Below are 26,115 nucleotides of genomic sequence, written 5' to 3'. Positions count from 1 at the left end.
TCACTGGGTATTTGATAGACATTCTTGGGTCTGAAGATGTTGTGAGTGAAGGAGTGGAAGCAGGAAGCCTGGCGAGAAGCCATCAGTCTGGCTAAAGGCGAACATTCTTGCAGGGAAGTGGGAGAAAATGAGCTTGGAAAGGGGCATCGTGGAACTCAGTCCAAGGCTCGAGGATTGAAAATTTCCCCCTGGAATCAGTGCGTGTGCACGTGCATGATGGGGCAGGTGAAGCAAGGACTGGGGCTCAGAGCAGTTACATCACAGGTGCAGGAAGGCAGGGCTGGCAGTGCTATGCAGGATGCCCTGGAGGAAGGAGCTCATGGGGCGAGAAAACCTGGGTTCATTCAGATGCAAGGAATGAACTGAGGGCCTGAGTTGGGGTGGCCATTGAGATGGAGAATGCCAGTGAAGGGGAGAGGAGCTGTCTAATGATAATTCTGAGTTATGAAAAGATAGCTTTAAAAAGTGGTTGTGCAACTTTCAACCAGAAGCAGCAGCTTGAATGCGCCACTAAGAAGAATGATCAGGTAGTAGTTGTCTATTTTTTCAATGTAGAACTTTAGCTCGGTTTTATAATAGGAGTCCAGTGTTTTCATGCATCCAGTTGCTGCTCTTCAGAGTCATGTGTTCTCTGAAGAGAAGTAATCATTGATCTGTTCATCCCTCAAGCTTGTTTCTAATATTAGTCTACTTAGTAAACTCTTATGTTGTTGTTAATAGACAGAAAAGACAAAGTTCTGGTCCCCATTTGACTCCTCACAAATTTTACTATAATATAGTAATCCTTCTCTATTATACGTTGCCATTTTTTATTTGGGGGTGAACCCTCGTTCCATTGGTCTCTAGGCATGTTCTTCTTGTTGCCCAGCTTTTTTGTATCAGCAGTGACTAGAGCATACACATAAAGACACATCAAAACATATGCACCCAGGAGAGGTGGAGATGGCATTAGTGAATGAGAGCATAAACCTTGAGGTGGGATTTGTGAAGTTTCTTTGAACTGTTACACTGTGAAATATGTTCTACTAAAAGCAGAAGTGAGCTGGATACTTCACAGAAAGATTATACTCTGTCAGGGCTGGAGAATGTGGAGGACCAGAGAATTCCATCACAGGGCTAAAGGCTGGTTGGGGAGTTCCACTTCCTCTGTTGTAAACCTCCCTGCAAGGGTCACGTGGAGAATGACTGTGCAGCTTGTTACTTCGGCTTCTAATCCTAATATTAACAGTGGGGAACAGTGACTGCACACGTATTTTGTCAGGGGCAGCATTAAGCACTTCATATTCATCAACTCATTTAATCCTGTCAGCAATCCTGGAAGTAGATATTATCGTATCCTCATTTTAGAGGAAGGCTCAAAGAAGTTGGTTAACTTGCCCAAGACTACACTGCTAGGCAGAGCCCAAACTCAAACCCAGACCATGTGGCTTTAGCGTCCATGTTATTAGCCATGTTGCTACACTGCCTTCCAAGGTAGTATGGGTGAAATGCTCCTCGAAAGTTGGGAGAAATTCCTGGTCAAATAAAAACAGCCTAGCCATATCATGTGAAATATTTCAGTTATTCATTTAGATGCTGCATTTTCACCTAACCTTGGGAGAGAGTGAAATGGTCTCCCTTGGTGGTATAATAGTCCAGCTGAATCAAGTGAGATCTGATTTTGCACTGGTTTAATTGAGTAAGAAATTAGACATACACTTCAGATTCATTATTGGGGATTTTTTTTTTTTCAAAAAAAGCTGTGGTTTAGTAACACAATTTGAGTTTAACTCATTCAGTTTTGAGTATTGTGGCATAAGAGATGGGCACTGGAATCCTCGTATTTGGGTTTGGATCCTGTGACCGAGAGCAAATTGTCCGACCTTGTAAGTCTTGCTGGAGTGAGTATAATAACAGTGGTTGATTTGAGGGTTTAAAAAGGTAATGAATAGAAGTCTGCTTGACACCTGGTAAGTGCTTGGCACGTGTTCAGTGATCCTCTTGCCCCTGTCCCCACTGTCACTGTCGTCAGCCATCTTCCTTCTCCACTGGGGTGGCCGTATGAGGGTGTCCCTGGCTTTCTACCACTTACCTATGGGAGTGGGGACAGAGAGGCTACCTACCAATTAGGAAACGAGAAGTAAAGCCCTTGGTGGTAGCAACTCATAATAGATGATTTTAGCATGGTTACAATACAGAATAACTTACAGGACACACCTTTGAAGCCTGAATTTAATGGACCCATTTAAAAATTTAGGTAGTTCTAACCTCTATTGGATTTAGTGGCCAGTAACATCTCCTCTTGGCCTCAGTTGTGAAAATTTGGTTGAGTCTCGAATCTATCCCATTGGCAAAATGAAGAGTTAAAAATCACATTGTCATGGTGTCTTAGTCGGCCTGGGCTGCCATAACAAAATAGCACATTCTGGGTAGCTTAAACAACAAATTTATCTTCTCATGTTTCGGGGGGCTGGACGTCTTAAGATCTAGGTGCCAGCTGGGGTGGTTTCTGGTGAGAGCTCTCTTTGGTTTGCAGACGACTGTCCTCTCTCTGGGTCCTCATGTGTCCTTTTCTCTGTGCACGTGTGTGGAGAGAGGCAGATCTCGGGTCTTTTCCTCTTCTAAGAACATCAGTCTGTTGGATTAATAGACCTCACTGAACCTTAGTTACCTCCTTCCAAGCCCCATTTCCAAATATAGTCACGTTGGGGGAGGGCTTCAACATAAGAATTTGGGGGGGCACAATTCAGTTTATAACACGCAATAAAGTAAAATAATTCCTTCAGGATTGTTATATGTAAATTTGTATTAAGGGATTTTTGGAAATCTTCTCAATGTGACTTAAGGGCTTGTAGAAACTAAGAGCAGTAATTGTACTGTGTGAAAAGCTGGAAATTGGGTTTGACAGCTCCATTTTAACATTCTGCATTTATCTTGTTACTTACCAATTCCCTCGTCTGTGGGGGAAAAATAATAAGAAAAGATAAAATTACTGCAGTATTCTGTAAAACATGAAGTATAACATAAATATATTTTTCAAAGTACAATAATACTCAAGATCTACCTGCTTTGAAAACTGTAAGCAGTTATTATTAACTGAGACGCCATTACAGTAGTTCTTAACTTGCTGCTGGATCCATCAGCATGTCCTCTCCCCTTTCTGCCAGTAAAGATGAACTCCTGATTTTAAAAATATTTTCAACTGTATTCATTTGCTTTGCTATCACTTTCCCCAGCTCCCAATATGTTTTCAATTTATTTAAACTAAAAAAAGTTTTACCCATTTCTTTCATCTCCCACCCCCAGCCTCTGGCAATCATCAGTCTGTTCTCTGTATCTATGAACCTGGTTTGTGTGTGTTTGTTTTAGATTCCAAATGTAAGAGAGATCATATGGTATTTGTGTGACTTATTTCACTTAGCATAAGCATAATGTCTCAAAGTCCATCCATGGTGTTGCAGATGGCAGGATTTTCTTTTTCATAGCTGAATAATATGCCATTGTATATTTTTACCACTTCTTTATCCATTCAGCCATCATTGGACACTTAGTTTGCTTCCATACCTTGGCTGTTGTAAATAATGCTGTAGTGTACATCGGGGTGCAGATATCTTTTCAAGATAGTGTTTTCATTTTATTCAGTTAAATACCCAGAAGTGGAATTGCTGGCTCATATGATAGTTCTATTTTTAATTTTTTGAGGAGTCTTTATACTGTTTTCATAGTGGCTTCACCTGTTTACATTCCCACCAACAGTGCACACGGGTTCCCTTTTCTCCACCTCCTCATCAACACTTGTTATTTCTTGTTTTTTGATAATAGTCATTCTAACGTGTGAGGTGATATCTAATTGTGGTTTTGAGTTGCATTTCCTTGATGATTAGTGAAGTTGAGCATGTTTTCATGTACTTTTTGGCCACCTCTGTCTTCTTTGGAAAAGTGTCTATTCAGATTTTTCTGCCCATTTTTTAATCAGATAATTTTTTGCTCTTGAGTTGTATGAGTTCTTTATGTATTTTGGATATTGGCCCCTTATCAGATATATCATTTGCAAATCTTTCCTGCCATTCAGTAGGTTACCTTTTTGTTGATGGTTTCCTTTTCTGTGCAGAAGCTTTTTAGTTTGATCTGGTCTCACTTGTTTATTTTTGCTTTTGTTGCTTTTGCTTTTGGTATCAGATTCAAAAATCATAGCCAAGGACTTATGTCAAGGAGTTTACCACCTATGTTTTCTTCTAGGAGTTTTATGATTTTGTAAAACATTCAAGTCTTTAATTCATTTTGAGTTAATTTTTGTATATGGTGTTAGATGGTGATCTAGTTTCATTCTTTTGCATGTGGCTGTCTAGTTTTCCCAGCACCATTTATTGAAGAGGCTTTTTTTTCTACTGTATATTCTTGGCTCCTTTATTGTAAATTAATTGACCATATGTGTGGGTTTATTTCTGCGGTCTCTATTCTGTTCCACTGATCTATGTGTTTGTTTTTATGCCAATACCATACTGTTGTAATTACTGTAGCTTTGTAATATATTTCAAAATAAAAGAGCATGATGCCTCCAGCTTTGCTCTTCTTTCTCAAGATTGCTTTGGTTATTTGGGCCTTTTGCATTTCCATACAAATTTTAAGATTGTTTTGTTTCTGTGAAAAATTTCATTTGAATTTTAATAGGGATTACATTGAATCTGTAGATTGCTTTGAGTAGTATGGACATTTTAACAATATTAATTCTTCTAATCCATGAGCACAGAATGTCTTTCCATTTATTTGTATCTTCTTCAGTTTTTTTCATTAATGTCTTATAGTTTTTAGTATATAGTCTTTCACTTCCTTGGTTATATTTATTCGTAGGTATTTCTTATGCAGTTATGAATGGGATTGTTAATTTCCCTTTCTGATATTTCATTATTCATGTATAGAAACTCAACATTTTTGCATATTGATTTTGTTTTCTGTAACGTTACTGAATTGGTTTATCAGTTCTAACAGTTTCTTGATTGAGTCTTGAAGGGTTTTCTATATATAATACATATCATATGCAAATAGTGACAGTTTTACTTGTTCCTTTCCAGTGTGGATGCCTTTTATTCCTTTTCCTTGCCTAATTGCACTGGCTAAGACTTCCAATACTATATTGAATAAAAATGGAAAGAGTGGGAATCCTTGTCTTGTTCCTATCTTAGAGGAAACGCTTTCATTTTCACCATTGAGTATGATGTTAGCTATGGGCTTGCCCTATATGGCTTTTATTATGTCGAGGTGTGTTCTCTCTATACCTGCTTTGTTGATACTTTTATCATGAATGGATGTTGAATTTTGTCAAATATTTTTTCTACATCTATTGAGATGATCATATGATATTTATCCTTCATTTTCTTAATGTGGTATATCACATTTACAGATTTGCAGATACTGAACCATCCTGTACCCCTGGAATAAATTCCACTTGATTGTGGTATATGATCCTTTTAATATATTGTCAGAAATTCCCTGTCCAGTGGTTAGGACTTGGTGCTTTCACTGCTGTGGCCTGGGTTTAAGCCCTAGTCAGGGAACTAAGATTCCACAAGCCGTGTGGCACAGCAACAACAACAAAAAATATTGTTGAATTCAGTTTGCTAATATTTTTTAGGAGTTTTGCATCTATGTTGATCAAGAATATTGGCCTGTAATTTTCTTTTCTTGTGGCATCTTTGGTTTTAGCATCAGGGTAATACTGACCTCATAAAATGAGTTTGGAAGAGTTACCTCCTTTTCTGTTTTTTTGGAGAAGTTTGAGAAGGATTGGTATGTATGCTTCTTTGAATGTTTGGTAGAATTCACTAGTGAAGCCTTCTGGTCCTGGACTTTCATTTATTGAGAAGTTTTTGATTACTGATTCTACCTCATTACTAGTAACTTATCTGTTCAGATTTTTTTGAATTTATCCACTTCTTGTTGGTTGTCCAGTTTGTTGGCATATAGTTGTTTATGGTAGTCTTATGATCCTTTATATTTCTGTGGTATCAGTGGTAACATCTCCTCTCCAATATTTTTTAAGAGGTACAGATGGATAACTGTGACAGGAAAAGGAAGAAATGAACTAAAACCTTGGATTACAGATTTACCTCAAACACTTAACTACAGAAAGTAATAGGAAGGTATAGAAAGGTTGATCATTATGTCAGATCCTTAAACACTGACACATACTCCTTCCTTTGGCAATAACAGCTGTCTCTCAAAAACTTTTCAATTCCTAATATTATACCACTGTCAATAATAATGTGAAACACAGCATTTTTCTCTTCAGCTTCCCTGGCTCAGAAGCTGCTTTGAGAAGACACATAATAATATTCAGAATTTTAAGGTTAAAGACCACCCTATTTCCTGTTGCTAAGCAAACAAAATGACAGACTATTCTTTAAAAAAAGAGACAGCTGTCTGAGCCATTTCAAACGTAGCATTGCCTTATAACGAGCAGCAATTAGTTTTTGCAGGTTTCTTGTAGTTTTGCAGGTTTCTTTTTTGTTATGCAAGTTTAAATAATTGCTGGTGGGAATGTAAAATGGTGTAGCCACTTTGGAAAACAGTTCACGGTTCCTCACAATGTTACCATTGTGTATCAATGTACTCACAACATAGTTACCATATGACCCCAAAACTCCACACTCAAGAGAGGTGAAGACATATGCCCACACAAAATCTTGTACACAGATGTTCATGGCAGCAGTGTTCTTAACAGCTGAAAAGTGGAAACATCTCAAATGTCCATCATCTGACAAATGGATAAACAAAATATGGTATATCCATGCAATGGAATATTATTCAGCCATTAAAGAGAATGAAATACTTATATTTGATACAACATGGAGACACCCTGAAAATGTTATGCCAAGTAAAAGAAGCCACAAAAAATACTGGAAAACAAACTAATGGTTATCAGTGGGGAGAGGGAAGGGGGAGGGGCAGTATGCATTACTGTGCCAATTAAATGTGGACTGTGGAATGGAAAATACATCAATGTTAAATTTCCTGATTTTGGTCATTGAACTCTGCTCGTGAAAGAGAATGTCTCTGTGCTTAGGAAGTACACACTGAAGTGTTCAGGGGGAGGGGGCAGGGTGTCTCCAAGTTAGCCTCAGATGGTTCAGGAGAAAATGGTGTGTATGTATATACACATACACATATGCATGTGTGTAGGCGGGGAGAGAATGATAAAACAAATCAGGCAAACCATAAACAATTTACTTATTGGTTTATTATAGACACTAATATGTAATGTTCTCATTAATTAGTGTATTACTAGAGCTTGTTGAGGACCAGAGTTCCGTATTCTAAAAAGTCTGGCAAAATTGGCATTTAACTATTTCCCGTCACAGAGAGCTGTAGCTTCTGTTTTCAGGAAGTACTCTTTGTTAACAGTGCCATCTTGAAGTGGTCACTGTTTTTGCTTTCTGCAGTTCTGTAAGCATTTAAATCGTGGGTACATGCTATTTTTGTTGATTGTGCAGGTTACCATTTAGATTTTGTTGTTTCTCTCCAGTTCTTGGCCCTGGGAATGGGCCTGGAGTCTTTTGCTTCTCTTAGTGGGTCAGAGGAGTTAGAGAGGAACTGATTGAAAGGAATAACTCAGGGGCACTTCCTTTGTCCTTCCCCAGGGGGCTTTCTCATCTCTAAGGCCTGCCTACCCTTTGACTTCATATCTTGGCCTTAAGCAGACCAACAAAGAGACAGGTACTTAGGGCTGCGGTGTACTCCCTGTTCTGAGTTAGTTCATTAATACTCCCTAAATCGGTCTTGAAAGTGAAAAATCAAAGGCCTCAAACTCATAAGTCAGATCACTGATTGGCCTCAAGTCTTCACTAAATGACCACTATTGTGTATATACTCTGAGTCCCCTTCAGCATACGGCCAGCTGAAGCTCTCCACAGTAACCCATCACTTGGAGCCCTCTATTTAAATAACTTTTTGTTTGAGTACAGGAAAAATGAAAGTAGTTGTTAGATTAGGGTAGTGGTAATTGGTGATTTTTGCCTGTTTTAAGACTTCTTTGTTACTGATAATAGGTCACATATTATGTCACAAACACTGTTTATACTGATGGATCAGAATGTTGATTAATATAATTTTGCTGTTTAAACCATGTGGTATAATGAAAAATTCTTAATAATGACATAATGGCCTCTTTGGACAGTGGTATCCTATAAGGCAGTCTTGACGGAGCAACTTCTGTTCTAGGAGGCTGTCCTACTCACATGTGTGCAGAGAGTCATACACTCAGGGATAATTATTGCACATGGTTTGGAAGGGTAGGTGGTGGGAAGCAAACCAAGGTCCATGAAAATAAGACTCGTTAAATAATTTATGGTACATCTATAGGAAAGGTTAATACACAGCTCTTAAAATTACAATGTAGTCAGTTTCCAGTCCAACGGGTAAGAAACTTGGAAGTCACCACTCCATCCTAACAAGTAAAAAGCTGAACAAGCCGAAAATCAACATCTCTTCTTAGATCTGACAGAGAAGTGAGGTCACAGGGCAATATGCTGTCCCGAGGTCCCAGGGCAATATGCTGTCTCTCTCTGGAGAGACCAAGAGATGACTAGAGAGAGCGACAGCTTCCCAGAGCAGAGCTGACGCCTCTGCAGGACTCAGTGCCAGACAGAGAAACAGGAACTGTGACTGACAAGGTTCAGTGTGGGCAGATCCACGAGAGAAACTCTGGGGGACCCAGCCGCAGGGGCCCCCCACACTTTTGTGAGTTTTACCCCTAGTTCTCCCAGGTCCTCACAGTGACTGTCAGGGAGGGGAAGGGGGAGAGGAGCCAGAACGCTCTGTTATTAACAAGGTCTGCCCTCAGGAGAAGCTGTTTAGCCAGAGCTTGACTGACCTGAGGGAAGGAAAAACCCAGCTCCAGAAGGTGCTAGCCTCCTGCGTGGAGGAACGGAAATAATTCCAGCCCCTTCTAGCCTTGAACCTAAAACTGCTCTAAAAATAATGTCTTTTTAAAAGTCCATTGAGTGTAGATATATGGATTTATTTCTGGACTCTCAGTTCTGTTCCATTGATCTGTATGTCTATTTTTATGCTAGTGCAGTCTAAATTACCCCTGGTTTTGTAGTAAGTTTTGAAATTGGGAAGTGTGCATCTTCCAGCTTTCCGCTTCTTTAGAAAATTGTTTTGGCTATTCTGGGTTCCTTTATTTCCATATAAATTTTAGTATTAGCTTGCCAATTTCTACAAAAAAGCCTGCTGGGATTTTGCTGGAGTTTGTATTAACTGTGTAAATCAATTTGGGAGTATTGCCATCTCAACAATTTTAAGTCTCGTGTTGCTTGAACACAGAATGCTGATCTTGTTTGCCTTTCATTTCTTTTTCTTGCCTTACTGCCCTGGCTAGAATCTGTAGTATGGTGTTAAATAGAAGTGTTAAGAGCAGACATTCTTGTGTTAACTCTGATCTGAGGGAAGGAAAGCTTCCAGTCTTTTACCATTGACTGTGATGTTAGCTGTGGGTTTTTCATAGATGCACTTTATCAGGTTAGGGAATTCCCTTCTAGTCCTAGTTTGCTGAGTTTTTTAAAATCATAAACACATGTTGTATTTTGTCTAATGCTTTTCCTGTGTTTGTGGAGATAATAATTTGGGTTTTTTATTTGTTCTTTATTCTATTAACATGATGTATTATATCACTTAACTTTCATATGTTAAACTAACTTTGCATTCCTGGGAAAAATCCTACTTGGTCATGGGATATAATCCCTTGTATATTATGCTGAATTTGGTTTGCTAACATTTTGTTGAGAATTTTTACAACTATATTCATAAGAAGTGTTGGTCTGTAGTTTTCTTTCTTGTGATGTCTTTGTCTTGTTTTGGTATTATGGCTGGCCTCATAGAATGAGTTGTGAAATGGTTTTTCCTCGCCTGTTTTTGGAAGAGTTTGTAAAGGATTGGTATTAATTCTGAAGGATTGGTATTAATCCTTCTTTAAATGTCTGGTAGAGTTCACCAGTGAAGCCTTCTAGTCCTGGGCTTTTCTTTGTGGGAAATTTTTTGATTACTAATTCAATTGCTTAACTTGTTTTAGGCCTATTCAGATTTTCTGTTTCTTCTTGGGTGAGTTTTGGTAGTTGTGTCTTTCTAAGAATTTGTCCAATTTGTCTAGGTTGTCTAATTTGTTGGCAAACAATTATTCATAATATTCCCTTAGTTTTTTATATCTGTAAGGTTGGTAACAAAGTACCAATTTCATTTCTGATTTTAGTAATTTGTCTTGTTTTTTCCTTGGTCAGTCTAGCTAAAGGTATGTCAATCTGTGAATCTTTTCAATGAATCAGCATTTGGTTTTGTCGATTGTCTCCAGCTTTTCTATTTTCTAATTCATTTATTTCTGCTTTAATCTTATTAGTACCTTCCTTTTGCTTGCTTTGGATTTAATTTGCTCTTCTTTTTCTACTTTCTTAGCATGAAAGTGTAGGTTATTGATTTGAGTTCTTTCTTCTTTCTAATAAGCTTTTCCAGCTCTGAATTTCCTTCTAAATATTTCTTCCCATAGGCTTTAGGATCTTGTGTTTTCCTTTTCATTTATCTCAAACTGTTTTCTAATTTCCCTGGTCATTTTTTCTTTGACCCATTAATTATTTAGGAGTTTCTTATTTAATTTCTACATATTTGTGAATTTGCCAAATTTCCTTCTTTTATTGATTTCTAATTTCATTCCATTGTCATCAGAGAACTTTTATTTTAATCTATTTAAATTTATTGAGACTTGATTTATTGCCTAACATATGGTCTGTCTTGTAGAATGTTCCATGTACATTTAAGAAGAATATATATTCTGTGTATTCTACTGTTGGTAGGTGGAGTCTTCTTTATATGTCTGTTAGGTCTAGTTGGTTTATAGTTGGTTCAAGTCCTCTGTTTCCTTATTGGTCTTCTATTTAGTTATTTTAACCATTATTGAATGTAGAGTATTTAAGTCTCCAACTATTATTGTTGGGTTTTGCTTCAGATAGGACTTTGTTGTTAGATATACTTACATGTTTCTAATTGTTATATCTTTTTTACAGATTGACCCTTTTATCATTGTAAAATGTCCTGTGTCTAGTTACAGTTTTGAGTCTTAAAATCTATTGTGTCTGATTAACATAGCCACTTTGGCTTTCTTTCAGTACTGTTTGCATAGTATATTTTTTTTCCATGGGGCTCTCCTGATATATCTTTTCCCTTTCCTATGCTTTCAACCTGTTTGTGTCTTTGAATCTAAAATGAGTCTCATTAGACAGCATATAGTTGGATCATATTTTAAATCCATTCTGCCAGTCTCTGGCTTTAATTATAGTATTTAATCCATTTAAAATTAATGTAATTACTAAAAAGGTAGGATTTGCATCTGCCATTTTGCTCTTTGTTTTCTATATACTGTAAGTTCCCTACATACGAACCTTCAAGTTTTGAACTTTCAAAGATGCAAACGTGTGTTCCATCAGCGTCAGGCATGAGTGAAATTGCAGCTTGCCCTCCGTCTCCTATTGCTGGCGATCCTTCAGCTCTACTATCTCCCACCTCCTCTCCCTCCTCCAGTCAGTAACTCTTCTTGCCTGTTCACTCGATGCCAGCCCCTGTGTGCCAGCTGTTGTACTGGACTACTGTACTTTTCAAGGTACTGCACTGTCAGATTAAAAATGTTTTCTTGTTTTCTCCTATATGATTTAAAAGACAAGACTAGAGTTACATGAAAAATATATTTATGCTTTTATATGTACCAACATAGTTAAATACATATTTACCAGTGTAGTTACCCTAACTAGTGCTATTTATTTCTTAATGCAGACTTGAGTTACTGTGTAGTGTCCTTTCATTTCAGCCTGAAGGACTCCTTGTAGTATTCCATATAGGGAAAGTATGGTTGTGACAAATTCTGTTTTTGTTTAGTGAGGAACGCCTTAATTTCGCCTTTTTTTTTTTTTTTTTTTTTTGGCAGTGCTGCACTGCATGTGGGATCTTAGTTGCCCGACCAGTGCCCCCTGCAGTGGAAGTGCAGAGTCTTAACCACTGGACCACCAGGGGAGTTCCTCTCATTCGTTTTTGAAGTAACATTTTGGTGGCTATAGAATTCTTGGCTGATAGTCTTTTTCTTTCAGTGCTTTGACTGTGTTATCTTACTGCCTACTGGCCTCCACAGTTTCTGATGATAAGTCACCTGTTACTCTTATTGAGGATCCTTTTTATGTAAGGAGTCACTTCTCTGTTTTTGCTTTCAAGATTCTCTCTTTTTGGCTTTCAGTAGTTTGATTATGATATGTCTAGGTGAGGATCTCTTTGAATTTATTACACTTGGACTTCGTTGAGCTTCATTATATTTGGGGGAGATTTCTTCAAAATTATAGTGTCTTTCTTTTTCTTCTCCTTCTGAGACTTTCATTATGCATATGTCGGTATGCTTGGTGGTATCCCGCAGGTCTCTGAGGTTCTGTTCATTGCTCATTATTTTTTCTTTCTTTTCCTCAATGTAGATAATCATAATTGATATGTATTTAAGTATGTTGATTCCTTCTTCTACCTGTTCATATCTGCTGCTGAGCCCCTCTAGTGAATTTTTCATTCTGGTGACTGTACTTTTCAACTGCAGAATTTCTGTTTGGTTCTGTCTTTTAAATAATTTCTATCTCTTTATTAATCATCTCTATTTGGACATTTTTCCCATACTTTCCCTTAGTTCTTTTAGACATGATTTCCTTTAGTTCTTTGAACACGTTTAAAATAGCTAATTTAAAGCCTTTGTGTAGTAAGTCCAACATTTGGGCTTCCTCAGGGATAATTTCTTTAATTTTTATTCTTAAAAATTTTTTTAGAATTGAAGTATAGTTGATTTACAATATTGTGTTGATTTCTGCTGTACGGCAAAGTGATTCAGTTATACATATATACATTCTTTTTTATATTCTTTTCCATTATGGTTTATTACAGGATACTGAATATAGTTCCCTGTGCTATAAGTAGGTCCTTGTTGTTTATCCATTCTATATATACTAGTTTGCATCTACTAATCCCAAACTCCCACTCCATCCCTCCCCCACCTTCCCTCTGCCTTTGCAACCACAAGTCTATTCTCTATATCTGTGAGTCTGTTCCTGTTTCATAGGTAGTTTCATTTGTGTCATATTTTAGATTTCACATGTAAGTGAGACTATGTGATATTTGTCTTTGTCTGATTTACTTCACTTAGTATGATAATTTCTAGGTTCATCCATGTTGCTGCAAATGGCATTATTTTGTTGTTTTTTATGGCTGAGTAGTATTCCACTGTGTATATGTACCACATATTCTTTACCCATTCATCTGTCAGTGGACATTTAGATGGTTTCCATGTCTTGGCTATTGTGAACAGTGCTGCTGTGAACACAGGGGTGCATGTGTCATTTTGAATTATAGTTTTATCTAGATATATGCCCAGGAGTGGGATTGCTGGATCATATGGTAATTCTATTTTTAATTTTCTGAGGAACCTCCATACCGTTTTCCATAGTGGCTACACCAACTTACCTTCCCACCAACAGTGTAGGAGGGTTCCCTTTTCTCCACACCCTCTCCAGCATTTGTTATTTGTAGACTTTTTAATGATGGCCATTCTGACTGGTGTGAGGTGGTACCTCATTGTAGTTTTGATTTGCATTTCTCTAATAATTAGCGATATTGAGCATCTTTTCATATGCCTATTGGCCATCGGTATTTCTTCTTTGGAAAAATGTCTATTTAGGTCTTCTGCTCATTTTTGGACTGGGTTTGGTTTTTTTGTTGAGTTGTATGAGCTGTTTGTATATTTTGGAAATTAAGTCCTTGTCAGTCGCATCATTTGCAAATATTTTCTCCCATTCCATTGGTTGTCTTTTCATTTTGTTTATGGTTTCCTTATGGCTGTGCAAAAGCTTGTTAGTTTGATTAGGTCCCATTTGTTTATTTTTGTTTTTATTTCTATTGCCTGGGGAGAGTGACCTAAGAAAACATTGGTAGGATTTATGTCAGAGAATGTTTTGCCTGTGTTCTCTTCTAGGAGTTTTATGGTGTCATGTCTTAATGTTTAAGTCTTTAAGCCGTTTTGAGTTTATTTTTGTGTATGGTGTGAGAGTGTGTTCTAACTTCATTGATTTACATGCGGCTGTCCAACTTTTCCAACACCACTTGCTTTTTCCCATTGTATATTCTTGTCTCCTGTGTTGAAGATTAATTGACTAGGTGTGTGGGTTTATTTCTAGGCTCTGTATTCTGTTAGATTGATCCATGTGTCCGTTTTTGTGCCAATACCAGGCCATTTTGATTACCGTAGCTTTGTAGCATTGTCTGAAGCCTGGGAGGGTTATGTCTCCTGCTTTGTCCTTTTTCCTCAGGATTTCAGGGATAGTTTCTATTGACTGCTTTTTTTCCTCCTGTTTATGGATCATACCTTCTTGTTTCTTTTAACATCTCATAATTTTTTGTTAACTTTTGGACATTTTAAATAATAAAATGAACGTCAAATTTACCCCTTCCTAGAGTTTATTGTTTTGTTTGCTTGCTTAGTGATTTTCTGAATTGTGTAAAGTCTGTATTCTTCGTCATGTGTGGTCACTGAAGTTTCTGTTCAGTTAGCTTAGTAACCAGCTAATGATTAGACAGAGCTTTCTTCAAATGCCTGAAACCTGTAATTCTCACAGTCTTTACCAAGGGGCTTTGGCACTCATCCAGGCAGTTTCCAGCTCCACCTTAGCCTTCATGTCAGTGCTTGCCCAGAGCTTACCTTGAAAGGTAAGCCTGAGGTGACAGCTTAGGCCCTTCTCAGGACTTTTCTTTTTTTTTTTTTAACATCTTTATTGGAGTATAATTGTTTTACAATGTTGTGTTAGTTTCTGCTGTATAACAAAGCGAATCAGCTATACGTACACATATATCCCATCCCTCTTGTGTCTCCCTCCCAACCTCCCTATCCCACCCCTCTGGGTGGTCACAAAGCACTGAGCTAATCTTCCTGTGCTATGCAGCTGCTTCCCACTAGCTATCTATTTTACATTTGGTAGTGTATATATGTCCATGCCACTCTCTCACTTCGTCCCGGCTTACCCTTCCCCCTCCCCGTGTCCTCAAGTCCATTCTCTACATCTGCGTCTTTATTCCTCTCCTGCCCCTAGGTTCATGAGAACCTTTTTTTTTTTTTTTCTTAGATTCCATATATATGTGTTAGCATATGGTATTTGTTTTTCTCTTTCTGACTTACTTCATTCTGTATGATAGACTCTGGGTCCATCCACCTCACTACAAATAACTCAATTTTGTTTCTTTTTATGGCTGAGTAATATTCCATTGTATTTATGTGCCACATCTTCTTTATCCATTCATCTGTCGATGGACATTTAGGTTGCTTCCATGTCCTGGCTATTGTAAATACTGCTGCCATGAACATTGTGGTACATGACTCTTTTTGAATTATGGTTTTCTCAGGGCATGTGTCCAGTAGTGGGATTGCTAGGTCATATGGTAGTTCTATTTTTAGTTTCTTAAGGAACCTCCATATTGTTCTCCATAGTGGCTGCACCAATTTACGTTCCCACCAACACTGCAAGAGGGTTCCCTTTTCTTCACGCCCTCTCCAACATTTATTGTTTGTAGATTTTTTGATGATGGCCATTCTGACCGGTGTGAGGTGATACCTCAGTGTAGTTTTGATTTGCATTTCTCTAATGATTAGTGATGTTGAGCATCCTTTCATGTGTTTGTTGGCAATCTGTATATCTTCTTTGGAGAAAGGTCTATTTAGGTCTTCTGCCCATTTTTGGATTGGGTTGTTTGTTTTTTTGATATTGAGCTGCATGAACTTTTTATATAATTTGGAGATTAATCCTTTGTACGTTGATTTGTTTGCAAATATTTTCTCCCATTCTGAGGGTTGGCTTTTCGTCTTGTTTAGGGTTTCCTTTGCTGTGGAAAAGCTTTTAAGTTTCATTAGGTCCCATTTGTTTTTTTTTTTGTTTTTATTTCCATTTCTCTAGGAGGTGGGTCAAAAAGGATCTTGCTGTGATTTATGTCATAGAGTGTTCTGCCTATGTTTTCCTCTAAGAGTTTTATAGTGTCTGGCCTTGCATTTAGGGCTTTAATCCATTTTGAGTTTATTTTTGTGTATGGTATTACGGGGTGTTGTAATTTCATTCTTCCACATGTAGCTGTCCAGTTTTCCCAGCACCACTTACTGAAGAGGCTGTCTTTTCTTCGCTGTATATTCTTGCCTTCTTTATCAAAGATAAGGTGACCATATGTGCGTGGGTTTACCTCTGGGCTTTCTATCCTGTTCCATTGATCTGTATTTCTGTTTTTGTGCCAGTACCATACTGTCTTGATTACTGTAGCTTTGTAGTATAGTCTGAAGTCAAAGAACCTGAGTGCTCCAGCTCCGTTTTTCTTCCTCAGGATTGCTTTGGCTATTTGTGGTCTTTTGTGTTTCCATACAAATTGTGAAATTTTTTGTTCTACTTCTGTGAAAAATGGTAGTTTGATAGGGATTGCCTTGAATCTGTAGATTGCTTTGTGTAGTACAGTCATTTTCACAATGTTGATTCTTCCAATCCAAGAACATAGTATATCTCTCTGTTTGTATCATCTTTAATTTCTTTCATCACTGTCTTATAGTTTTGTGCATACCGGTCTTTTGTCTCCTTAGGTAGGTTTATTCCTAGGTATTTATTCTTTTTGTTGCAGTGGTAAATGGGAGTATTTCTTTAATTTCTCTTTCAGATATTTCAGATATCATTCCTTTCAGATATCATTAGTGTATAGGAATGCAAGAGATTTCTGTGCATTAATTTTGTATCCTGCTACTTTACCAAATTCATTGATTAGCTCTAGTAGTTTTCTGGTAGCATCTTAGCATCTTTAGGATTCTCTATGTATAGTATCATGTCATCTGCAAACAGTGACAGTTTTACTTTTTCTTTTCCAATTTGGATTCCTTTTATTTCTTTTTCTTCTCTGATTGCTGTGGCTAAAACTTCCAAAATTATATTGAATAATAGTGGTGAATGTGGGCAACCTTGTCTTGTTTCTGATCTTAGTGAAAATGGTTTCAGTTTTTCACCATTGAGAACGATATTGGCTGTGGGTTTGTCATATGTGGCCTTTATTATGTTGAGGTACGTTCCATCTATGCCTACTTTCTCAAGAGCTTTTATCATAAATGGGTGTTGAATTTTGTTGAAAGCTTTTTGTGCATCTATTGAGATTATCATACAGTTTTTATCCTTCAGTTTGTTAATGTGGTGTATATACATTGATTGATTTGCATATATTGAAGAATTCTTGTGTTCCTGGGATAAACCCCACTTGATCATGGTGTATGACCCTTTTAATGTGCTGTTGGATTCTGTTTGCTAGTGTTTTGTTGAGGATTTTTGCATCTGTGTTCATCAGTGATATTGGCCTATAGTTTTCCTTTTTTGTGACATATTCGTCTGGTTTTGGTATCAGGGAGATGGTGGCCTCATAGAATGAGTTTGGGAGTGTTCCTACATCTTCTATATTTTGGAAGAGTTTGAGAAGGATAGGTGTTAGTTTTTCTCTAAATGTTTGATAGAATTTGCCTGTGAAGCCATCTGGTCCTGGGGTTCTGTTTGTTGGAAGATTTTTAATCACAGTTTAAATTTCAGTGCTTGTGATTGGTCTGTTTATATTTTCTATTTCTTCCTGGTTCAGTCTCAGAAAGTTGTGCTTTTCTAAGAGTTTGTTCATTTCTTCCAGGTTGTCCATTTTATTGGCATATAGTTGCTTATAGTAATCTCCAATGATCTTTTGTATTTCTGCAGTGTCAGTTGTTCTCCTTTTTCTTTTCTAACTGTTGATTTGAGTCTTCTCCCTTTTTTTCTTGATGAGTCTGGCTAATGGTTTATCAGTTGTGTTTATCTTCTCAGAGAACCAGCTTTTAGCTTTGTTGATCCTTGCTCTTGTTTCCTTCATTTCCTTTTATTTCTGATCTGATCTTTATGATTTGTTTCCTTCTGCTAACTTTGGGGTGTTTTTTGCTCTTCTCTCTCTAACTGCTTTAGGTGTAAGGTTAGATTGTTTATTTGAGATGTTTCTTGTTTCTTGAGGTAGGATTGTATTGCTATAAACTTCCCTCTTAGAACTGCTTTTGCTGCATCCCATAGGTTTTGGGTCATCATGTTTTCATTGTCATTTGTTTCTAGGTATTTTTTGATTTCCTCTTTGATTTCTTCAGTGATCTCTTGGTTATTTAGTAGTGTATTGTTTAGCCTCCATGTGTTTGCTTTTTTTTCACAGATTTTTTCCTGTAATTGATATGTAGTCATAGCATTGTGGTCGGAAAAGATACTTGATACAATTTCTATTTTCTTAAATTTACCAAGGCTTGATTTGTGACCCAAGATATGATGTATCCTGGAGAATGTTCCATGAGCACTTCAAAACAAAGTATATTCTGTTGTTTTGGGATGGAATGTCCTATATCAGTTAAGTCCATCTTGTTTAGTGTGGCATTTAAAACTTATGTTTCCTTATTTATTTTCATTTTGGATGATCTGTCCATTGGTGAAAGTGGGGTGTTAAAGTCCCCTACTATTTTTGCATTACTGTCGATTTCCCCTTTTATGGCTGTTAGCATTTACCTTATGTATTGAGGTGCTCCTGTGTTGGGTGCATAAATATTTACAATTGTTATATCTTCTTCTTGGATCGATCCCTTAATCATTATGTACTGTCCTTCTTTGTCTCTTGTAATAGTCTTTGTTTTAAAGTCTATTTTGTCTGATATGAGAATTGCTACTGCAGCCTTCTTTTGATTTCTGTTTGCATGGAATATCTTTTTCCATCCCCTCACTTTCAGTCTGTATGTGCCCTAGGTCTGAAGTGGGTCTCTTGCAGACAGCATATATATATGGGTCTTGTTTCTGTATCCATTCAGCCAGTCTGTGTCTTTTGGTTGAAGCATTTAATCCATTTACATTTAAGGTAACTATCGATATGTATGTTCCTATTACCATTTTCTTAATTGTTTTGGGTTTGTTATTGTAGGTCTTTTCCTTCTCTTGTGTTTCCTGCCTAGAGAAGTTCCTTTAGCATTTGTTGTAAAGCTGGTTTGGCGGTGCTGAATTCTCAACATTTGCTTGTCTGTACAGCTTTTAATTTCTCCATCGAATCTGTATGAGATCCTTGCTGTGTAGAGTAATCTTGGTTGTAGGTTTTTGTCTTTCATCACTTTAAATATGTCCTGCCAGTCCCTTCTGGTTTGCAGAGTTTCTGCTGAAAGATCAGCTGTTAACCTTATGGGGATTCCCTTGTGTGTTATTTGTTGTTTTTCCCTTGCTGCTTTTAATATTTTTTCTTTGTATTTAATTTTTGATTGTTTGATTAATATGTGGCTTGGCATGTTTCTCCTTGGATTTATCCTGTATGGGACTCTCTGCTTCCTGTACTTGATTGACTGTTTCCTTTCCCATATTAGGGAAGTTTTCAACCATAATCTCTTCAAATGTTTTCTCATTCCCTTTCTTTTTCTCTTCTTCTTCTGGGACCCCTATAAGTTGAATGTTGGTGCATGTAATGTTGTCCCAGAGGTCTCTGAGATTCTTTTCATTCTTTATTCTTTATTCTGCTCTGTGGTAGTTATTTCCGCTATTTTATCTTCCAGGTCACTTATCCGTTCTTCTGCCCCAGTTATTCTGTTGTTGATTCCTTATAGAGAATTTTTAGTTTCATTTATTGTGTTGTTCATCATTGTTTGCTCTTTCGTTCTTCTGTGTCCTTGTTAAACGTTTCTTGTATTTTTTTCATTGTATTTCCAAGAGTTCGGATCATCTTTACTATCTTTACTCTGAATCATTTTTCAGGTAGACTGCCTGTTTCCTCTTCACTTGTTTGGTCTGGTGGGGTTTTTACCTTACGCCTTCATCTGCTGTATACTTCTCTGTCGTCTTATTTTGCTTAACTTACTGTGTTTGGGGTCTCCTTTTCTCAGGCTGCGGGTCCATAGTTCCTGTTGTTTTTGGTGTCTGCCCCCAGTGGCTAAGGTTGGTTCAGTAGGTTGTGTAGGCTTCCTGGTGGAGGAGACTTGTGCCTGTGTTCTGGTGGATGAGGCTGATTCTTATCTTTCTGGTGGTCAGGACCGCATCCGGTTGTGTGTTTTGGAGGATCTGTGAACTTATTATGATTTTAGGCGGCCTCTCTGCTAATGGGTGGGGCTATGTTCCTGTCTTGCTAATTGTTTGGCATGGGGTATCCAGCACTGGAGCTTGCTGGTGGTTAAGTGGAGCTGGGTCTTAGCGTTGAGATGGAGATCTCTGGGAGAGCTCTCACCGATTGATATTACGTGGGGCTGGGAGGTCTCTGGTGGTCCAGTGTCCTAAACTTGGCTCTCCCACCTCAGAGGCTCAGGCCTGACACCCGGCCTGAGCACCGAGACCCTGTCAGCCACATGGATGCTGTTCATTAAAAGTTCATTAAGTAAGTCAGACAAAGACAGATATCATATGATGTCACTTATATGTGGAATCTCAATGACCTGGATGCCGGAGTCCCATGGTTCTGGAGTCGTCCTCAGGAGTCTCGCACACGCCACGTATCAAGCAAACCTCAATCCTCTTGGACGCCTGACCCCCACAAAACTTCGAGTGACAGTGAGGTGGGGCGTCTCCCAGAAGCATGGTCAGGTGGCGGGAAACTGGGTCCGGCACCGAAGTCGTGCTGGTGTGGAACCGCCACGGCCGGAGCCGGACAGCCCGGGCAGCAAACTGCACTGCGCATGCCCAGGCCGCAAATCTCTCTCCTTCCAGAACCAACGCCCCCTCAGGACTTTTAGTGAGCATGCCCACAGTCTAGGTTTCCAGGAATATGCTGGAGCTTTTCAAAGCCCCCTGTGGACAGCTCATTCACCAACTTTTCCTTTTAAGTTATTTTAGTTAGCCGATTGTTTGCCCAACTGTTATCCACTGCCTTAGGCAGCCTTGATGTTAAACATTTGCCTCTGCTTATTTTTGAAAAATAACCCCCAGGGAAAGTCAGCTCCAAGTCAGGTCAAATAAAGACAGTCTTGTGAGGGTGGTCTTCCAGGGAGCTACTAGACAGGTCAAATAATGTCAGTTCTCTGGGAATGGGGCTTTGAAAGAGTTCCAGTCCTTTTCTACTCCTTTCAGTCTCTATAAGGGTGCTGGTTTACAGGCTGTGATTACAGGCTGCTGATTTTCAAGGTTACTGCAGACTGGAGGAGGGGGAAATGCGAATAGGGCAAGTTAAAACACTGTGAAGTACTGCTGTTCCTGCCAAGATTCAGTTACTTTTCTTGAATAAATGTTCCTCAGATTGCTGCAAGCCTTTGGTTAATTTCCAGAGCTCTGAAAAGTTATTCTGAAGATGTTTTCCACTGTTATTGTTTCTTTTACAGAGCATTTTGAGAGGTCCTTATTCCGCCATTTCTCTGACATCCCTTTTCATTTGTTTTTGCTTCAAAGTTGTTTGTTTTATCTTTAGAAATAGAAGAGACAGTATGTTTGAAGGGAAGTAAGACCTAGACTCTGTTTCAGCTATGTGAATGATATTTTCTCTGAAAATTTTGGCCTCAGTTTTTCCATCTGCAGAGGAGGGGTGCAGATGCATCTCCCCATCAACCTATAGTGCTCTGTGGACTAAATGCTATTATGTATGTGGAGGTGCTTTGGTCCCTTTGGAAGAAAAACACTTAACTTCTTCAAGGCTTTATGATTGTTACTTCCAGTTCTGCTTCCCATTGTGTGTCCTTGATCAAGCCGCTGAACCAGTTGCTTCTGTTTCTCTTTCCCATCCCACCCTCATCCCCTCCTCTCTCTCTTTTTAAGGAAGAGACAGTGCTCATACTCCCCATAGACATGCCAGTGAATTTAAATTGCTTTAAATGTCTTTAAAATTACTTGAAGTTGTTCAGAAAAAAACTGCTATTATTTTCAATTTGACAGGAAATTAGATTATTTTGCACATATGCGTTATATTTTAATGCAGCCTTGAATATGTGATTGTTGGAAGTTTTTTAATATTACCCACACTACTAGAAATAGAGTTTTGAAACCCCCAATAGTCCTTTATATGCCCCCGGTTTTTTTGTTCAAGTACCTCTCTAGCTTCATCAAATCCACTTCTCTGTGGAAAGTGGTTAGAACTCAAAGTTTATTTTTTTAATTGTGGTAAAATATAAGTAACAGAAAATTTACCATTTTAACCATGTTTGAGTGTACAGTTCAGTGGCATTAAATACATTCACATAGCTGTACAATGCAATGTATGTATCTCTTTTTTAAAAATACAGATTCCATAGTTCCCTGACCGTATTTGCTTTGTGAACCAATATTGTTATTACAATTAAATAGTGTGGACTGTACTGTTTTTTGGTCATTCATTTTGTAGGAAGCCATGAGTTTTATAGAACATGGTAGGTGTTGCTTTCATTGGTCCTGCTTCCTGACCTAATTTCATTTCTGAAAACAACCTAAATAACCTCATTGTTCATACACAACCTGTTTAACTTTCATGTCTTTTGGTGGTGCAGGTTGTAATGCCGGCAGAAATTAACTCAGGGACCGCCGCGTCAAGAGGATTGTATCAACCAGCAACAATCTTTATGGGCCGCCAAGTGTCAGCCGTCTCAGGCGTTGGAGATTTCAGTACAGAGCAGAAATCTCCCCAACCCACAAAGAACTTTTCAATTCCTGACCCACATTCACACCAACAGACAGCCCGGAGCAGTAATGTGACAGACAGCTATGTAGTACAAATTCATAGTGACACACAGTGCTTAAATAAGTCTGACAGAATAGATGGAAAGACATCTCTTCAGATGGGTGAGAAAACGACAGTCACAGCCAGCGCGTTGTCTGAGGAGGAACAAACTCATTGCTTGGAGATAGGAAGCAACGCACGTCAGGGCAAGAGTAATTTATCTGAAGGCAGAAAGTCTGCCGAACTCCATTCCCCATTACAGGAGAGATTAAGTCCAGAGAACAGAACCACTGATTTAAAGTGTGACAGTTCCAGCAGATCAGAGGGATCAGAGGGAGAAATACTGACACGGGAGCATATTGAAGTCGAGGAAGAAAGAGCCAGGCCGCCAGTCTCTCTGCCATCAGGCTCAGAATACAGTGCATCTGAAATCGAGTGTTCTCAAGAGAAGCATCCTGCCTGGGAAGCTTCCTCAGGTGGGGTGAGAGGCTGAAATGGTTTGCTGATTTTTGTTGGTATTTAGTTTTTTGGGTGGTGATGGTCTTATGTAAGAATACAAAATACTGTCTAATTGTATCTGTCAAAAAACAAAGTAGTGACTTTGCCAACAAATTCCATTCTAATGAGTTCTTAACTAGGTACATGGAAATATTTTTGCGAGCAAATTCTCTGATTTTTAAACCCACTGTGATATTTTAAAAATATTTTTCATGGGTCTTAAAATACTGTAGTTCGCTGTGGATTGTTTATACACATCTCTAACAGATGAGCAGCTCTGCTCTGGGAGGTAGGACGTCTCACCCCTGCTGCCGCCTGAAGTCAGTGATCAGTAATCTGTTCATGTCTCCGTTACAGATCGTCCTCCTCGCCGGGACCCAGAGGCACAGGAGCCCTGCAGAAAAATGTGGGAAGAGCAGGAGGAGGAGAGTGAGAGCAGCAGCAGTGACCTCACAGTTTCTGTAAGTGAAGAGGATCTGATTTTAAGGAGTCCAGAACCACAGCCAAATCCAGGTGACACGGTGGAGGAAGAAGACGGAATAGAGGCCTTAAATTTAATTCACTCCAAGCAAGAAAGAGATGCCCCATCCACTGAAAAACATAATTGTATTTTGCAAACCCTAAGCTCTCCAGATTCAAAAAAGGAATCCTCCACTAACTCGCCAGCAAGAGAGTAAGCCATTCAGTTTTTTTCATTGTTCTGTTTTTAGTTATAGACATTTTTAGAGACCATTCCACTGGGGGTATATTATTGAACACTCAGCCATGAATGTATAAGTTCCTTAAGTCTCATAAATAGTCTTTTAGATAAGGACTAATTTCTTTTCTTCTTTTTTTTTTTTTATGAAATAGCTTTAAAAGCCTGAATATCATTGAAATCATGGTGATTGGCAGTTTATAATTATATCTAAAGAATCCCTGGTTAATTCATAAGTCATTCCCCCTACCCACCATCCTTTTGGAAAATCAGTCATTTTGGAGTTGTAGTAACACAGGTGACAAACACTTAAACTTCCTAGGAATTCAGCTTTTGAGACTAAGAACTTTGTATCTAATTAATTTGCTTAATCCTTCTATCCCTTGCCAGAGTGTCATTTTCGTCATACAATTAAATATGCATTAATAAGTTTTTGTAATTATATATCTAAGGCAGCTTTCATTTTCTGAATGCAAAAGTGAGGACATTGGAGTCTTTAAGGGTAAATAGGAACATCGGTGTTATATGTTTTGAACACTTACAATATCCAAGTCATAAAAGCTCATATATGATTTTTTTACTGTTGATCGGAGATAGTGGAATTGTAGAAAACATGGAAACCGTTGAGAACCAATTCTGCAATAAAAGTAGCACAAATAGCATCCAATCTCTTAGGGATACAAGGAACTTAAGTACACAATCCGAGGTAGAGCTCGCTGTTTAAAATGAGGATACCAAGGCCAGGGGCATAGGAGTGGCACATAGGCCATGGGGGCAGACCCTCCACACAGCCCCGCCAACCCCACCCCACCCCCAGAATGTTGTTACACTATGATACCATCTGTCTCTCTCTTTCCAACAGTCCCAGCAGCAGTGTAAAGCCAGGCAGGTGTTCTTGTATGCATAGGTTCACGTTCTCTTTAAAGCACCATTGAACCTTTTAATATATTGCCTCTTACCACTCATTACCTACTTACGGTGAAAAGTTTAATTTATAGTCTGATTGCCTCCAAACTGATGTTCAAGACATACTTATTAAGAGCATCCAAATACAAAGTATTTGCGCTGTGGATGGAAGAACCAACATGGTTCTTGTCCTTGGGAGACTGGCTTTATTGCAGAGGCAAGCCAGATGGGTTTTTCTAGTAATAATACTTCTCTCTCATCGAGGAAATACGGGTATTACATACTATTAATACATCATTAGAAACTTTATTACTAAAAAGAGAATGTTTCTATTTTAGGTTTGTATTTGCAGACTTTTTTTTATAGTTCATTGGACAAGTTCATTGGACAAGTTAGTATTTTGGTAGGCTAACTGGAGGACTAGTGTCCTTACCCAGGACTCAGTCCTTTTCTGAGATGAAAAAAGTTGAGTGTATAGAATTAAGAACCTCCTATCTCCTATTCTCCTATGTGAATGACTGTTTCCTGTGACCCTAAAACAAAGCTCCTTGAAGTGTTGGGATATAGTTTTCCAAAAGTTGTTGGAAAATAGGGGCATTTGGGGAATTTTTGAAAGTTTGTTTTAATAGAATGCCCCCAGAATGAAAGGTCAGTCAGCAGTGGTGGTTTTCTGTGTCCGTGTTACCATATTTGAGTCTGTTGATTTTCTGTGGTGAAAGTCCTCCCCAGGCATAGATCGATGCTGGTTTTAAATGGTGTTGGCTAGCTTGCCGACTCCCCACTGCTCTTGAGGGGTCTGCATTCTTTTCTTTCCTCTCTAGCATTTGCTCTTCTTCTTTGCTTAGAGGGTTGATTATTAACCTGAGCCTGTGACTTCATACTTACAGAGTACCACTCTGACCTCAGAGGTTCTCAGTTTACTTTAGGATCTGTTGAGGGCCTGGAGAGAAATTACTAGAAGGGATTTTAGTTAACAGAGGTGAAGCGGTGGGACAAAGGAAGACACACAGAAGGATTTGAACAGGAAACTGGAACCTCTGATTTGATGAGAGTGATGATGATGACTTCAGACACACCTGGGAGATACTGCAGTCTGGTTCCAGGACACAATAAAACGAGTCTCATGAGAAGGCAAGTCACACGAATATTTTGGTTCCCCAGTGCGTCCATGTTGTGGCATGTTTCAGAACTTCATTTATTTTTATGGCTGAATCATAGTCCAATGTATGGATAAACCACATTTTGTTTATCCACTCATCTGTTGATGGACACTGGGGTTGCTTCCACCTTTAAAAGCCAAGTGACTTTGAGAAGCTTCATGGCCTGCTCCCATG

At 38.5% G+C, this 26,115-nt stretch overlaps 1 protein-coding gene across 4 annotated transcripts in view; it reads left to right on the top strand.

The window, feature by feature from the left end:
• Positions 1-26,115, top strand: part of KIZ (kizuna centrosomal protein) — a 111,978-nt gene that overhangs the window by 20,226 nt on the left and 65,637 nt on the right. For all 4 annotated transcript variants that reach the window (XR_003793125.1, XR_003793126.1, XM_029220511.1 and 1 more), the window contains exons 5-6: positions 22,511-23,156; positions 23,536-23,851. Coding sequence is in view for 2 of the 4 variants with exons in the window: in XM_029220511.1 (XP_029076344.1) it covers positions 22,511-23,156; positions 23,536-23,851 (962 nt within the window). In the remaining 2 variants the exon portion in view is untranslated. The remainder of the gene's footprint in view (positions 1-22,510; positions 23,157-23,535; positions 23,852-26,115) is intronic.

Source organism: Monodon monoceros, unplaced genomic scaffold (genome assembly GCF_005190385.1).
Source record: "Monodon monoceros isolate NGI ecotype Baffin Bay Population unplaced genomic scaffold, NGI_Narwhal_1 Super_Scaffold_13, whole genome shotgun sequence".
Classification (NCBI taxonomy): Eukaryota; Metazoa; Chordata; class Mammalia; order Artiodactyla; family Monodontidae; genus Monodon; species Monodon monoceros.
Note: the sequence above shows the minus strand (reverse complement) of the source record. Positions and strands in the feature narration are given on the sequence as shown.